At 30.2% G+C, this 17,683-nt stretch overlaps 1 protein-coding gene across 1 annotated transcript; it reads right to left on the reverse strand.

The window, feature by feature from the left end:
- Nucleotides 1–3,475: 3,475 nt before the first annotated feature.
- Nucleotides 3,476–8,551, reverse strand: LOC114336324 (zinc finger protein 235-like). The gene is made up of 3 exons (XM_050653208.1): nucleotides 7,997–8,551; nucleotides 5,134–5,368; nucleotides 3,476–4,050 (listed from the first exon to the last, which is right to left on the reverse strand). The coding sequence occupies exons 1-3, from the start codon at nucleotides 8,549–8,551 to the stop codon at nucleotides 3,476–3,478; spliced, it is 1,365 nt and encodes a 454-aa protein (XP_050509165.1).
- Nucleotides 8,552–17,683: the final 9,132 nt, after the last annotated feature.

Here is a 17,683-nt window from a genome sequence, read left to right on the forward strand (position 1 = left end):
AGGGTGCACTAATATCCAAGATGTCCCAAATTTTAGGTATATTTTAAAGATATTTTATAAGTAGGTACTATCAATTATCTAATTAGTCCAGAAAGCCACTGCGCATCCGCTAGGAAAAATGTTCCGATTCAGATTTTCAAATGTTCAGATTCAAAAATTGTTTAAACTTTTTTTTGAGCATCATTACAGTTGCTTTCCTGATGAGAACAAGAGAGTTTGAAATGGTCCATAGAAAGATGGTAATGATCTCTGAATCGAAATTAAATATAATGCCTTTTATCTACCCACGGTTTTACTCACGTATCGAGTACTAGGAAGCAGATTTGTTAATCTTTACCTCGGTGAATTGATATGTTGTGGAGTGCAACTATGTAGACTCCCCATGTCTCTACATCCATCACCCTTTTTCCTTGCAATTTTAGAAGGATGGGAATAGGTATAACAGAGAATCTGTTTCCGAACTAAGAAATCCAAAGATTTCATTATTTTTAAACATTTATTTGTTTGAAAATGGAGTCTTTTGGGTTTCGACATTTTGTTTTTTTTTTGAAGTTATACTTCTTTAGGCGCGATTGAGAGTAAAATTTCATAATACTGCGCGCATGCGCACACAGACAGTATGTACTTAGTTGCAATGAATTGTTCAGAATTAAAAAACAACTCCGAACTCTTGGGAGGAAACAGGTAACATTGGACTAGAGATCGAGAGGTCGCGGGTTCAAATCCCGGACGATTGACGTTTTTTTTTTAATTTTTGGTAGTTTTAATAAAAAAAATTTGAAAGTGGTAGGTAAGAAAGTTAGTTTAATATTTAAATAAAATGCAAATATAAACAGTTAAGTATATTTATTTCGTTAAAATTATATAATAGAAGTAGGTATAACTTCTTACGTGCGTACAAAGTACACACACATTCTTTTTTTTGCATGGAACAAAGCTTTGTATGGACAATACAAAATTCGGCCGCTCGCAAAAGCACCGATTTTAAAAATAATTTTTAATAATTAAATGCAATTATACTTTATAAATATTTTTATTTTAAGATAATATAAATCTTTCTTTAGTCAATGACTGTAAAATAATTTCTTAATTGTTATAAATCAAGGCACCACAATTTAAAAAAGAAAAAACAATTATATCGGCTTAAGTTGGTTGTAGAAAATTTTTATTTTTTTATAAACCTTCACTTCGTCTTCAGCAACAATAATCTGTAAGTTAGAAACTCATAGGATGTACAGGGCCGCTTCAGCTCTAAAAGTTTATACGAAATTTGCCCCCTTATTTTAAAACCCAAAAATTATCTCGGCCTCAGATCGTCGTAGAAATTTTTTATTTTTTTATAAATCTTTGCTTCGTCTTCAGCAACAATAATCTGTAAGTTAAAAACTCATAGGATGTACAGGGTTGCTTCAGCTCTAAATGTTTATAACGAGATTTGCCCCCTTATTTTCAAACGCAAAAATTAGAGGTTTAAAAATGTTTTACGCATTTATTTACATCAGAGTATAAAAATATAACTCTTTAGAAGGAGATTGGATGTTTCGCCAACTCTCTACGATTTTTTTTCAAAAAATTATAGCCTTCGACATTTGATCTCTTGGGAAAAACAATTTATATTATCTAAGCAACAGATTCGTTAATCTGGCTTTACAATTTTTTTTATGTTTGGAATTGAAAGAGCTTCATTTTAAAGCTTTAAAAAATAAAAAAAAAATCATTTGTACAATAAATAATGCAATTGTAAAAAACGGCCATTTTGGACCTTTAGCAGGCTGTTTTGCAATAACCAATAAACGAAATTAAACATACCATAGCTCAAATTGTAGGTTTTTAAATTCACTGCAACTTTCTATTAAATAGTTTTTCTCTAAAATCAATATCCTAAGCTGCAAAATTAAAAATCTTTAAGAACTGCAAATTTAACAAATGAAAATCGCAATTAAAAAAAAAGCGCACAATATTTTTGGTTACATTTTAGTAGAAGTTATTCCTGGCATCGTCCTTTACAACACCTGATAGGTTTCAAAAATTCCTGAATTATATCACGTTTTTTCTCCCACAGCCTGGGGTAAATACATAGTTGGAAAACTCGCAATTATGTGTTAAGCATGCACTTTTAGAGAATATCCGATAAATAAACCAGGACATTTAGAAAAAAATAAATCAATTCTTAAATACAGCACCTATAGACTTACAACTTTTTGCATTGTGTTCGAGATGGGGTCAGGAAAAAAGTGTACAATAGAAAAATGTTTGTAAATGCATTTACAGTGCATAAAATGCTTCCAAAGTGCACAAACACGTCAGGATCAGTATATTAAGGGCCAGATTTTGTTACTCTTGGATTTTTGGGGTCGTTGAACATGAATACGCCATCAGATTCGACTTCTGGTGCCCAGGGTCACTGCTAAGACATGTCATTTGGAGTTTCGAGGGTTTTAGGCATAAATTGATGCAAAAAGATTAATAATAGTCTCCCGTTTTATACCGCTAATGCGGCTTTGGGATTATAGCAGAATAGTCTGCTATATCTAGGGCCTACGGTATACAAGGAAGGTAACATGGTCAGTGCTATGCTTCAACGAGTCGACCTGCAGCAAAAAGATTACTATAGTGTTTTTAAGGTCGCTGAATACGAATATACTATCAGAACCCACCCCGGAGCACCTAGTATTCAGAGGGATGATTCTGATGTCGTATTCGTGTTCAGCAAAGTACCCGGATTAACATAAAATAAAACAACAATATCAATTTTAATTCGGAATACTAGAAGACTTTTAAAAATAGAATTTACACAATTTAATATTTGGTCAATTTTAAGCCGCTTTAGTATAAGGCAGCAAAATTTCGCTTAATTTACGAAAAGTAAGGAGTACAGTCGAACCCACTTATTAGAATATCGGTAAGGAATAGAAATTTGAGATTCCGAAACATTTCTACTAGCCACCAGTGATTGGTTATAGAAATACTTTTGCTTGGCACGAAGGCTATTCCAATAAGCTAGCTTATTCAAAACAGCTGTTTTGAATGTATTTCTAACAATGAAGAACTGATACTTTGGGTATTGGACGAATACACGTTACTTTGTAACGAGTAGGTACTCTTTTTACATCACTAATCTAAATAACTTTTTTGAGTAAACTTCTCTTCTTCTTCTTATGCAATCCACTAATGGATGTTCGCGATCATCACGTTTGACCATTTTTCTCTATCCATTGCAGTATGTATTAGGTCTCCTTTGTTTTTTAGTCCTGTCCATTGTTTGACATTACGGAGCCATGACATTTTCTTCCTGCCCACTCCACTTCTTCATTCAATCTTTCCTTCAATTAAGGTTTGCAGAAACTGGTATCTTTCGTTTCTAATTAGGTGCCCCAGGTATGCCGTTTTTCTCTGTTTAATTGTGCACATCAGTTGTCGTTCTGTACCAATTCTTCTCAGGATTTCTTCATTTGTTATTCTTTGAGTAAACTACTTAAGACAAATTTGAAAGTTCTTCGTGAATTTTCATGTGTTTATTTAAATTATGTTTTCTAGTAAACTGCTTAGGACAAATTTCACATTTATAAGGTCTTTCCCCAGTGTGAACTTTCATATGTTCATCTAAACCAGATTTGTATGAAAACTGCTTAAGACAAATTTCACATTTATGAGGTCTTTCTCCAAAGTGACAATTGATATGTTCATTTAAAGTACTTTTTTGAGTAAACTGCTTAAGACAAATTTCGCATTCAAAAGGTCCTTTGTGAACTTTCATGTGTTGCTGTAAATTATTTCTTCGAGTAAATTCCTTAAGACAAATTTCACATTTATATTCTCTTTCTCCAGTGTGAACTTTCGTATGTTGATTTAAATGACCTTTTTGAGTAAAATGTTTGCCACAAATTTCACATTTATAAGGTCTTTCTCCAATGTGAACTTGCCCTTCAGTCTGAACTTTCATATTTTGATTTAATGTTTTCTCTTCAGAGTGTCGATTTGTATACTTTTCTTCTTTATAAGACGAAGGTGGTTTCATAAATTTGATTCTATTCTCCTCCTCTGAATAACCTAAAATAAATACCAAGTATAAAAATTTTGCTACTAACAATTGTAAAATATCTTAAACAACTATAGAAAAATTATATGAAGTAAAATAATACAGCTTAATTAAGATTATTCATTTTTAATTGGTATCTATTGTAGGTAAAAGGGTTATCAAAATTTGGAGGAGCAAGCAAAGAAGAAAATAAAAAGACATCTTAACATATTTATTTGTTAAATTTTAATAAAAATATGTTTGATATATAATAATATGTGTATTTCATTTTAAATGCAGATATCATCTTTAAAAATTATGAATAAATTTATATAAAATAATTTTAGACTTTCAACATTGTTTAATAGTAATTAAACGCCATGTTTAAAATTTCTAAAAAACATTTTATATAATGTCCTAAAAAGGTTTGTTCGGCCGTCCTGCGTACGGATGATTTTGTAACATCGGACGTCCTCGGTACTAATAGTGATGTGGATTGTAGTTACTTTCGACTATTCGTTACAAATCGTTACTTTTGTATAAAGTAATCATTTACAGTATTCGTTACTTTGATTACTTTTGTATTTGAGTACCGGTAATCATATCGAGAATCGTATTTCTCAGTAGGTAGGTATTTTGTATAAAGTATATAATCATTTACACAGTATTCGTTACTTTGATTACTATGATTACTTTTGTATTTGAGTATTAGTAATCATATCAAGAATCGTATTTCTCAGTAGGTAGGTATTTTGTATAGGTATTCCGATACAACAGCGACCTTCACCAATCTGTTTAAGGGATAAAAATGATTTGATTACTACGATTATTTTTGTATTTTGTAACGAAGTAATCAGAGTAATGAAAGTAGATACAATAGCCGTTACTCGCTCTGATACGATTGGTACGAAGTAATCAGAGTATTCGTAAGTAACGAGTACTTTGTAACGAATAGTTACTTTTTCAACATCACTACTCGATATGTCCTCAGGACGTACGAATGTCCTAGTGGTACGTCCCAGGGATGTACTTGTGCTGTTTGGGTTCTTCGGGGTGAGTTTTCATATGTTTGTTGAAACCAAATTTATAAGGAAACTGCTTAAGGCAAATTTTACATTTATAAGTTCTTTCACCAGTGTGAACGTTCATATGGGCATTTAAATTACTTTTTGTAGCAAACTGTTTTGGACAAATTTCACATTGATAGGGTCTTTCCCCAGTATGAACTTTCATATGTGCATCTAAACCAGATTTGTACGAAAACTGCTTGTCACAAATTTCACATTTATAAGGTTTTTCACCAGTGTGAACTCTCATATGGATATTTAAAGTACTTTTCTGAGCAAACTGCTTAAAACAAATTTCACATTTATAACGCTTTTCTCCAGTGTGAACTAGAACATGTTTATTAAAACTTTTTTGTAGGGCAAACTGCCTAAGACAAATTTCACATTTATAAGGTCTTTCACCAGTATGACCTTTGATATGTTCATTTAAATGACCTTTTTGAGAAAACTGCTTAAGACAAATGTCACATTTATGAGATTTTTCCCCAGTGTGACCTTTCATATGGTTATTTAAACTAAATTTCCGACCAAACTGCTTGTCACACATTTCACATTTATAAGGTCTTTCTCCACTATGTATTCTCATATGTTCATTTAAAGTATTTTTTTGAGTAAACTGCTTAAGACAAATTTCGCATTCATAACGTCCCTTATTGTGAACTTTCATATGTTGATATAAATTATTTCTTCGAGTAAATTCCTTAAGACAAATTTCACATTTATAATCTCTTTCTCCAGTGTGAACTTTCGTATGTTGATTTAATGTTTTCTCTTCAGAGTGTCGATTTGTATATTTTTCTTCTTCTATTCTATTCTCCTCTGAATAACCTAAAATAAATACCAAGTATAAAAATTTTGCTACTAACAATTGTAAAATTTCTTAAACAACTATAGAAAAATTATATGAAGTAAAATAATACAGCTTAATTAAGATTATTCATTTCTAATTGGTATCTATTGTAGGTAAAAGGATTATCAAAATTTGGAGGAGCAAGCAAAGAAGAAAATAAAAAGACATCTTATATGTATTTGTTAAATTTTAATAAAAATTTGTTCGATATATAATAATATGTGTATTTCATTTTAAATGCAGATTTCATCTTTAAAAATTATGACTTTTATATAAAATAATTTTAGACATTTTCAACATTGTTTAATAGTAATTAAACGCCATGTTTAAAATTTCTAAAAACATTTTATATAATGTAAAATAATATAATAATATTAATTAATATAAATAATTTAAAATATAAAAAGGTTTGGTCGGCCGTCCTGGGTACGGATGGTTTTGTAACATCGGACGTCCTCGGTACGTCCTCAGGACGTACGAATGTCCTAGTGGTATTTGGGTTCTTCGGGGCAGTGGCGGCTCGTACCAATTTAAGAAGGTAGTGCCAGAACTCGGGCAGCCGCCAAAATTTTTAGTGACGGATTCACGGTATTGTCAAAAAAGGTATACTTACAACAAAAACTGAAAAAATATATGCGCGGATATTTTTATCTTATGTATATTATGTTTATTGATCTGAGGTGCCAAGCAATTGTCCAACATTGATCAAAACAGTTCCATAAATTAATTAATAATAAAAACCTCTTAACCTACCACCAGCATTTACTGCTGATAGTGCTTGAAGTTTGTTATTAAGATTTAGTCTCTATTTACCAATTTATAAAAATAATACTATTTCATTATTCACACACATGCACAAATTTTTGTAATGTCACTTTTAAAGTTTACGATATATGAAGTTCATTCTTCTATTTTTTGGTTGCAAAGTTTTCAATGTCTTTATTATTAAAATTATCAATACAATTTACAAAATGCTTTTCTGCAGATAGCATACCTAAAGCACTATGTTTTAACATCGAAAAACAGAGTTCTGCTTCAGATGTTGATATAGGAATGGTAACTAAAATACTTAAAAGTTTAATAGTTTCTTCAAATGTGCTTTTTAAGCCTTCCCTCTACAATAAAACCGATAGCTAAACAGCCCCAGAGGTAGTACTTTATTCGTCTCGCCAATACAGTACCTACTTCTAATTCAGTTTAACTCGAGTTTTGTTTAAAAATTAAAATTGTCTCCATATTTCATTAAGAAATGATTCGGAGAACTGATGCTTATAAGCAGAAAACTTCTCCGACATAAATAAATTAGAAGCAACTAAATGTCCGGAGAAGGTAGACCTTTGAAAGACCTATTTTGAATAATATGAACCTTTAAGTCGTTGTCTAATTCGGCGCCAAAATTGACCAGCTCCTTAAATATGCCTCTATTTTGTGAATTTTGTTTTTCGTCGTGACCTCTTAAAGCTAACTCGAAAGCTCCACAAAACCTTATAACATTTGTAGTTTTTTTCAAATATTTACAAAAAATATTCTTAAAAATTTAAATTTCTTAAAAATTTTTTTAAGATACTAATCTTCATTGTCAGTTAATAAATTAAAGTTAAGAAATAATCAAAATATTATACTACACACTACACCCACGATCATGATGCCCTAAAAGTTTAATTATAAATACAAAACTTTTTAACAGAAAATATACATAATAAAAGCGACAAACCAGCACGTAAAGAAACTCAACCTGGTGCCCGGCACAGAGATTCACATTTAAAGGTATACTATATAGTCCAATATAGCTCTTTCTCTGTCACTTAAATAGAATGCTCGTAAAATCTTTCTCTCTTTAGTCGTGTCAGTACTGACTTTGGCACGAAGGAGAGATTTTCCTGTGGAATAATCTCCGCTGTGGCAGGGATTGTATTACGCCCATAGTTGCCATATTTTATATAATTTATGAAGATCAAAAGAAATACACACAAAAAAATTAACAGGAATTAAAAAGTTTTGAAGATAAAAAATATGTTTCTGCATAGTTAGCAAGGTAGTGCCATGGCTCTATGGCACTACCTCACGGGCCGCCACTGCTTCGGAGTGAGTTTTCATATGTCTGTTTAAACCTATTTTATAAGGAAACTGCTTAAGGCAAATTTTACATTTATAAGTTCTTTCTCCAGTGTGAACGTTCATATGGGCATTTAAATTACTTTTTGTAGTAAACTGTTTAGGACAAATTTCACATTTATAGGGTCTTTCCCCAGTATGAACTTTCATATGTGCATCTAAACCAGATTTGTACGAAAACTGCTTGAGACAAATTTCACATTTATGAGGCCTTTCTCCAAAGTGAAAATTTATATGTTCATTTAAAGTACTTTTTTGAGTAAACTGCTTAAGACAAATTTCGCATTCATAAGGTCTCTTATTGTGAATTTTCATATGTTGATATAACTTATATCTTCGAGTAAATTGCTTAAGACAAATTTCACATTTATAAGGTCTTTCTCCAATGTAAACTTGCCCTTCAGTCTGAACTTTCATATTTTGATTTAATGTTTTCTTTTCAGAATGTCCACTCGTATATTCTTCTTCTTTATAAGACGAAGATGTTTCCATAAATTTCATTCTATTCTCCTCCTCTGAATAACCTAAAATAAATACTAAGTATAAAAATTTTGCTACTAACAATTGTAAAATTTCTTAAACAACTATAGAAAAATAATTATATGAAATAACCTAATACAGCTTAATTAAGATTATTAATTGTGTGGTCGGCGGACAAAAGTAGACAAGTCAATTTTTGAAACTCATTTTTGATTATTAAAAACACCTATAATAGTTATTTATGTACCAAGTCAGTAAAGTGACTCTTTATCGAACGAGTCTGATATTACGAGCAGAGAGAGCGAGGCGAGTAACAGACAAGTTCGACAAAGAGTATTTACTGACGTGGTGCATACAAAATTTTATCGCCAATCATAAAAAACATTAACATTTACTTAATTGCATCCTAATGCAAAAAGTGTGTGTACTTAAGAAGAGTAGTGTGTACGTAAGAAGTTATACTTGTATTATTATGATTTCAACGAAATAAATATATTTTAAATAGTTGAATCGTATTTTTATTTAATAAACTAATTTTAACACTTAAAATAAAATACCAAAAATTAAAAATACTGTTAATAATGATTAATTATTTATATAGGAAATAAGCCACAATTAAAATGAAAAAATAATTTTATTAACATATAAATAATTAATCATAAAAATGCCACAAGGAAATAGCTTCAGAACAATACTGTTAATAGTTACGTTATTGTTTATGAAGTGTAGCATCTCGCAGCGCAGTTGCTTTTCCCTTGATGAATACTAGAAAATCTAAATAAATATATTTGCTAACAAATTATCAGTAAATATCTATCACTGTCCTGTATATGTATAATCGAATTAACAAAAACACCATTTTATAATATATATTTGCATTAATACAAAACTTGCAAGATTTAAAAATTTTATTAATTTTAGACGAAATAAAAATTTTATTTGACAGTAATGACGATGACAGAATGCTTTTGCATGATGGCCGATTTCGATGTTTAATCGATCATTGTTATCAATATTGAATAAGTACCTAATTACTAAATCTGTAAAGTTTTGATTTATTTTATATGAATATAATTGCAAAATACTACAGAATTTCACTTTATGACATAAATTTAATTAATAATAACGTAAATCTTGTACAATATTTTTAATAATTAAAGTAAATAAATTTTAAGCTCAGTCAAATAAATAATAATCGATTACTGCCATCGACCACTTACATTCAATCTCAGTTAATTTGATTAATCGCGGCAGGTAAAGTAAAATTCTTCTTTCAGTACAATAAAGTGTTACTTTACTGCCGCAAATGAGGGCAATTGAGTACAATAATGAATGACTTTAGTGACGGTTGGCGATAAAAAAATTATCTACTGCTGAAATACAACAGAAAAATAAATTGTGATATGTGTAGTTCCATATCCAATAGTGACCTTTTTCAAAATCAAAATTTTAATTTTATTTAATTAGGTTTAACTTTAAAACTCAAAAAGTGACTTGTCTGCTTTTGTCCGCCGACCACACAATTTTTAATTGGTATCTACTGTAGGTAAAAGAATTATCAAAATTTGGTGGAGCAAGCAAAGAGGAAAATAAAAAGACATCTTAACATATTTATTTGTTAAATTTTAATAAAAATTTGTTTGATATAACAATAATATGTGTATTTCATTTTAAATGCAGATATCATCTTTAAAAATTATGACTAAATTTATATAAAATAATTTTAGACTTTTTCAACATTGTTTAATAGTAATTAAACGCCATGTTTAAAATTTCTAAAAAACATTTTATAATGTCCTAAAAAGGTTTGTTCGGCCGTCCTCGGTACGGATGATTTGGTAACATCGGGCGTCCTCGGTACTAGTAGTGATGTGGATTGTAGTTACTTTCGACTATTCGTTACAAATCGTTACTTTTGTATAAAGTAATCATTTACAGTATTCGTTACTTTGATTACTTTTGTATTTGAGTAATTAAAAATTTCTTAAACAACTAATAGGCCTTGGGCCCGCATATACAATTATTATTTATGACCACACCGTTGAAACTTTTTGTACTTGTTACTTGGGTGGAGTCGGACAAATTTTGAGCTTGGCGCATTATGGTAGTGGGGCGTTTATCTGTCAAGCGGTGACGAAGTTGTCAATTTTATGCAAGAAAAAAATTTATTACCACATTGGTCATTCTATTTTAATCAATGGATTTTGTTATATAAACAACGAAAACAATTTTGTCGGACAAAAATTTTGGGGCATATGACGCGTCGGACACGCTAAATATGTCAAATTTATGAAAATAATAAATTTATTACCACATCGATAATTTTAGCGGTATCTATCATAAAACCTTTTTACAATAATGTGGTAACCTTGTCGGACAATTTTCACGGGGCATATGCGCAGTCGGACGCGCCGAAGATGTCAATTTCCTGAAAATTTTTTATTTATTACCACAGATGTCATTTTTATTTTGTACTGTTCTTTTACATGTATAATGCATATTGGATCACTTGTCGGACAAAAATAATGGGGCGTTTTGGTACAATTAAAATAAAAAGTAATTTTTATGCATACAGGGTGTTTGGTAAAGAATGGGCCATAGCTTAACCTCAGGTCCCTGAGGTTAAAATAGGCCGATTTAAGCTAACTTACCTTAGTACAAAGTTTATAATAGCCGAGATACAGGGTGTCAAAGTTAAACTTTTTTTTTATTTAATATTGAATATTTCCTGATAGGTATGAGATAACAACATGAAATTTTATATCTGGGGGTTTCTTAAGTCGAGAAATCTATATTCCTTACCAAAAATTATGCATTTCCCAGAGGGCGCCACATATGCCTTTCAGCACTCATTTATTACGTTCAATTTTTTTTATCCCTCACTCTGTATAATTTTGACATTAAAATTCTTATTTTCCTATTAGTTTTACTTAAAAAAGGTATACTTCTTTCATCTTCCTAAACTCAACCGTTTTCGAGATAAACGCATTTTAAATATGCGATACACCATCATTTTTAGCATAATATCATTGTAGTTACACCCGAAAAATAACTTAAAATTTATGAAAATAATAAATTTATTACCACATAGCTAATTTTAACGAAATCTACCATAAAACCTTTTTACAATAATGTGGTAACCTTGTCGGACAATATTCACGGGGCATATGCGCAGTCGGACGCGCTGAAAATGTCAATTTCCTGAAAATTTTTTATTTATTGCCACAGATGTTATTTTTATTTTGTACTGTTTTTTTACATGTGTAATGCATATTGGATCACTTGTCGGACAAAAATAATGGGGCGTTTTGGTACAATTTAAAAAAAAATTAATTTTTATACATTTTTGACTTCATATTAAATTACGTATTTTTCGGCTCATATTACCCGTATGCGCGCCAATGGTGAATATTAAATTCTTAACTGTAGTTAAAAAATGTAGTTAATAATGTAACTGTAGTTAATACCCAAAATTAATTTTGGGTACAACTCTAAGTCATCATCATCATCATCATCATTTGGCTCAACCGAGAAAAACTGTTTTAAAATTTTTTTTGATAATACCTCCTCGTCGATAGCCTAAAATAATGAAGTTTTCTGTTCGTTTGCCCCAACATTTTTGTCAGACAGTTACATGTTTTGGTTAAGAATATAATTAGTTGTAACTTACTACTTTGTCGGAAAAATGGTTGTAAATATAGGGGATGCATGAACCCAGCATAATTTAAAAGTATAGTTTATTAATAAACATTAAATTTTTTGTCCGACTTTGGATTTGCCCCAATATTTTTGTCCGACACTTAGATTTTTTGATTTGGAATATAACTACTTATAACCCGATTTGTGTCGGAAATTTTTTTACTTCGAGAAAAAAAACTACAGAACTATGTTTGTCGTTGTTCAAGGATTATGTACGCAAATATCAGATCACAATTTTTCTAAAATTTTCCCTCTTGTCGGAAATTTTTTTGGAAAAATTTTGAGTACAGCTCTGCGTCTACCATTTTAAATGTTTTACTTAGTGTGTGTACCAATTTTGAGCTAAATCGATTCAAAAATAACCAAGAAAACTGTTAAAAATTTTTTTGATAATACCTTCTCGTCGATAGCCTAAAAGAATTAAGTTTTCTGTTCGTTTGCCCCAAGATTTTTGTCAGACAATTACATTTTTTGTTTAAGAGTATAATTACTTGTAACTTACTACTTTCGTCGGAAAAATGGTGGTAAAGATAAGGGATACACGAACCCAGCATAATTTAAAAGTATAGTTTATCAATAAAAATTAAATTTTTTGTACGAATTTGGATTTGCCCCAATATTTTTGTCGGACACTTAGATTTTTTTATTTGTAATATAACTACTTATAACCTGATACTTGTGTCGGAAATTTTTTTTATTTCGAGAAAAAAAACTACAGAACCATGTTTGTCGTTGTTCAAAGAGTATGTACGCAAATATCATATCACAATTTTTCTAAAATTTTCCCTCTTGTCGGAAATTTTTTTGGGAAAATTTTGGGTACAGCTCTACGTCATACCCTTTTAAGTGTTTTACTTAGTGTTTGTACCAATTTTCAGCTAAATCGATTCAAAAATTACCGAGAAAACTGTTTTAAAATATTTTTGGATAATACCTCCTCGTCCATAGCCTAAAAGAATTAAGTTTCCTGTTCGTTTGCCCCAACATTTTTGTCAGACAATTACATTTTTTGTTCAAGCGTATAATTACTTGTAACTTACTACTTTTGTCGGAAAAATGGTTGTAAAGATAAGGGATGCACGAACCCAGAATAGTTTAAAAGTATAGTTTATTAATAAAAATTAAATTTTTTGTCCGATTTTGGATTTGCCCCACTATTTATGTCGGACACTTAGATTTTTTGATTTTTTAATATAACTACTTAAAACCTGATACATGTGCTGAAATTTTTTCTTAATTCCAGAAAAAAATAGAGAACGATGTTTGTCGTTGTTCAAGGAGTATGTACACAAATTATCAGATCAAAATTTTTCTAAAATTTTCCCTCTTGGCGGAAATTTTTTTGGGAAAATTTTGGGTACAGCTCTACGTCATACCCTTTTAAATGTTTTACTTAGTGTGTGTACCAATTTTGAGCTAAATCGATTCAAAAATAACCGAGAAAACTGTTTTAAAAATTTTTTTGATAATACCTTCTCGTCCATAGCCCAAAAGAATTAAGTTTTCTGTTTGTTTGCCCCAAGATTTTTGTCAGACAATTACATTTTTTGTTTAAGAATATAATTACTTGTAACTTACTACCTTTGTCGGAAAAATGGTTGTAAAGATAAGGGATACACGAACCCAGCATAATTTAAAAGTATAGTTTATGAATAAAAATTAAATTTTTTGTCCGACTTTCGATTTGCCCCAATATTTTTGTCGGACACTTAGATTTTTTGATTTGGAATATAACTACTTATAACCTGATACTTGTGTCGGAAATTTTTTTAATTCGAGAAAAAAAAAACTACAGAACAATGTTTGTCGTTGTTCAAGGAGTATGTACACAAATTATCAGATCACAATTTTTCTAAAATTTTTCCTCTTGCCGGAAAATTTTTTAAGAAAATTTTGGGTTCCGACCTACGTCATACCCTTTTAAATGCTTTACTTAGTGTGTGTACCAATTTTCAGCTATATCGATTCAAAAGTAACCGAGAAACACTGTTTTAAAATTTTTTTTGATAATACCTCCTCGTCGATAGCCTAAAAGAATTAAGTTTTCTGTTCGTTTGCCCCAACATTTTTGTCAGACAATTACAATTTTTGTTTAAGAATATAATTATTTGTAACTTACTACCTTTGTCGGAAAAATGGTTGTAAAGATAAGGGATACACGAACCCAGGATACTTTAAAAGTATAGTTTATTAATAAAAATTAAATTTTTTGTCCTACTTTGGATGTGCCCCACTATTTATGTCGGGCACATAGATTTTTTGATTTGGAATATAACTACTTATAACCTGATACTTATATCGGAATTTTTTTTTTATTTCGAGAAAAAAAAAAACTACAGAACGATGTTTGTCGTTGTTCAAGGAGTATGTACGCAAATATCAGATAACAATTTTTCTAAAATTTTAACTCTTGTCCGAAATTCTTTTGGGAAAATTTTGGGTACAGCCCTACGCCATACCCTTTTAAATGTTTTACTTAGTGTGTGTACCAATTTTCAGCTAAGTCGATTCAAAAATAACCGAGAAAAACTGTTTTAAAATATTTTTGGATAATACCTCCTCGTCCATAGCCTAAAAGAATTAAGTTTCCTGTTCGTTTGCCCCAATATTTTTGTCAGACAATTAAATTTTTTGTTTAAGAATATAATTACTTGTAACCTACTACTTTTGTCGGAAAAATGGTTGTAAAGATAAGGGATGCACGAACCCAGCATAATTTGAAAGTATAGTTTACTAATAAAAATTAAATTTTTTGTCCGACTGTCGAGTTGCCCCAATATTTTTGTCCGACACTTTGATTTTTTGGTTAAGAATATAATTACTTATAACCTACTAATGTTGTCGGAAAAATGGTTTTAAAGGTAAGGGTTGCACGAACACAGTATTTTTTAAAATACAGTTTACTAATAAAAATTAAATTTTTTGTCCGATTTTGGATTTGACCCAATATTTTTGTCGGACACTTAGATTTTTTGATTTACAATATAACCATTTATAACCTTATACTTGTGTCGGAAATTTTTTTAATTGGAAAAAAAAATACAGAACGATGTTTGTCGTTGTTCAAGGAGTATGTAAGCAAATATCAGATCACAATTTCTCTAAAATTTTCCCTCTTGTCGGAAAGTTTTTTAAGAAAATTTTGGGTACATCTCTACGTCATACCCTTTTAAATGTTTTACTTAGTGTGTGCACCAATTTTGAGCTAAATCGATTCAAAAATAACCGGGAAAACTCTTTTAAAATTTTTTGATATTACTTTCTCGTCGATAGCCTAAAAGAATTAAGTTTTCTGTTCGTTTGCCCCAAGATTTTTGTCAAACAATTACATTTTTTGTTTAAGAATATAATTACTTGTAACTTACTACCTTTGTCGGAAAAATGGTTGTAAAGATAAGGGGTACACGAACCCAGCATAATTTAAAAGTATAGTTTATCAATAAAAATTAAATTTTTTGTCCGACTTTGGATTTGCCCCAATATTTTTGTCGGACACTTAAATTTTTTGATTTGGAATATAACTACTTATAACCTGATACTTGTGTCGGAAATTTTTTTTTTATTTCGAGAAAAAAAACTACAGAACGATGTTTGTCGTTGTTCAACGGGTATGTACGCAAATATCAGATCACAATTTTTCTAAAATTTTCCCTCTTGTCCGAAATTTTTTTGGGAAAATTTTGGGTACAGCTCTACGTCATACCCTTTTAAATGTTTTACTTATTGTGTGTACCAATTTTCAGCTAAATCGATTCAAAAATAACCGAGAAAAACTGTTTTACAATATTTTTGGATAATACCTCCTCGTCCATAGCCTAAAAGAGTTAAGTTTCCTGTTCGTTTGCCCCAACATTTTTGTCAGACAATTACATTTTTTGTTTAACAGTATAATTACTTGTATGCTACTACTTTTGTCGGAAAAATGGTTGTAAAGATAAGGGATGCACGAACCCAGAATAGTTTAAAAGTATAGTTTATTAATAAAAATTAAATTTTTTGTCCGAATTTGGATGTGCCCCACTATTTATGTCGGGCGCTTAGATTTTTTGATTTGGAATATAACTACTTATAACCTGATACATGTGCTGAAAATTTTTTTTTTAATTCGAGAAAAAAATACAGAACGATGTTTGTCGTTGATCAAGGAGTATGTACACAAATTATCAGATCACAATTTTTCTAAAATTTTCCCGCTTGTCCGAAATTTTTGGAAAAACTTTGGGTACAGCTCTACGTCATACCCTTTTAAATGTTTTACTAAGTGTTTGTACCAATTTTCAGCTAAATGGATTCAAAAATAACCGAGAAAAACTGTTTTAAAATATTTTTGGATAATACCTCCTCGTCCATAGCCCAAAAGAATTAAGTTTCCTGTTCGTTTGCCCCAACATTTTTGTCAGACAACTACATTTTTTGTTTAAGAGTATAATTACTTGTATCCTACTACTTTTATCGGAAAAATGGTTGTAAAGATAAGGGATGCACGAACACAGAATAATTTAAAAGTATAGTTTATTAATAAAAATTAAATTTATTGTCCGACTTTGGATGTGCCCCACTATTTATGTCGGGCACTTAGATTTTTTAATTTGGAATATAACTACTTATAACCTGATACGTGTGCTGAAATTTTTTTTTAATACGAGAAAAAAATACAGAACGATGTTTGTCGTTGTTCAAGGAGTATGTACACAAATTATCAGATCACAATTTTTCTAAAATTTTCCCTCTTGTCGGAAAATTTTTTTAGAAAATTTTGGGTTCCGACCCACGTCATACCCTTTTAAATGCTTTACTTAGTGTGTGTACCAATTTTCAGCTAAATCGATTCAAAAGTAACCGAGAAACATTGTTTTAAAATTTTTTTTTTGATAATACCTCCTCGTCGATAGCCTAAATGAATTAAGTTTTCTGTTCGTTTGCCCCAACATTTTTGTCAGACAATTACATTTTTTGTTTTAGAATATAATTACTTGTAACCTACAACTTTTGTCGGAAAAATGGTTGTAAAGATAAGGGATGCACGAACCCAGCATAATTTGAAAGTATAGTTTACTAATAAAAATTACATTTTTTGTCCGACCGTCGAGTTGCCCCAATATTTTTGTCCGACACTTTGATTTTTTGATTAAGAATATAATTACTTATAACCTACTAATGTTGTCGGAAAAATGGTTTTAAAGGTAAGGGTTGCACGAACCCAGTATTTTTTAAAAGACAGTTTATTAATAAAAATTAAATTTTTTGTCCGACTTTGGATTTGCCCCAATATTTTTGTCGGACACTTAAATTTTTTGATTTGGAATATAACTACTTATAACTTGATACTTGTGTCGGAAATTTTTTTTTTATTTCGAGAAAAAAAACTACAGAACGATGTTTGTCGTTGTTCAAGGAGTATGTACGCAAATATCAGATCACAATTTTTCTAAAATTTTCCCTCTTGTCCGAAAT

This window comes from Diabrotica virgifera, chromosome 6, assembly GCF_917563875.1.
Source record: "Diabrotica virgifera virgifera chromosome 6, PGI_DIABVI_V3a".
NCBI classification, from domain to species: domain Eukaryota; kingdom Metazoa; phylum Arthropoda; class Insecta; order Coleoptera; family Chrysomelidae; genus Diabrotica; species Diabrotica virgifera.

What these genes read in the sequence shown, in the direction of transcription:
- LOC114336324 (XM_050653208.1), bottom strand. Translation starts at nt 8,551, where the DNA reads ATGAAATTTATGGAAACATCTTCGTCTTATAAAGAAGAAGAATATACG. An exon ending in AAGCAGTGGCGGCCCGTGAG is followed by an intron (nt 5,369 to 7,996) that starts GTAGTGCCATAG and finishes ATTTGTTTTAAG; the next exon opens with CAGTTTGCTCAGAAAAGTAC. An exon ending in TGGTGAAAGAACTTATAAAT is followed by an intron (nt 4,051 to 5,133) that starts GTAAAATTTGCC and finishes TATTTATTTTAG; the next exon opens with GTTATTCAGAGGAGGAGAAT.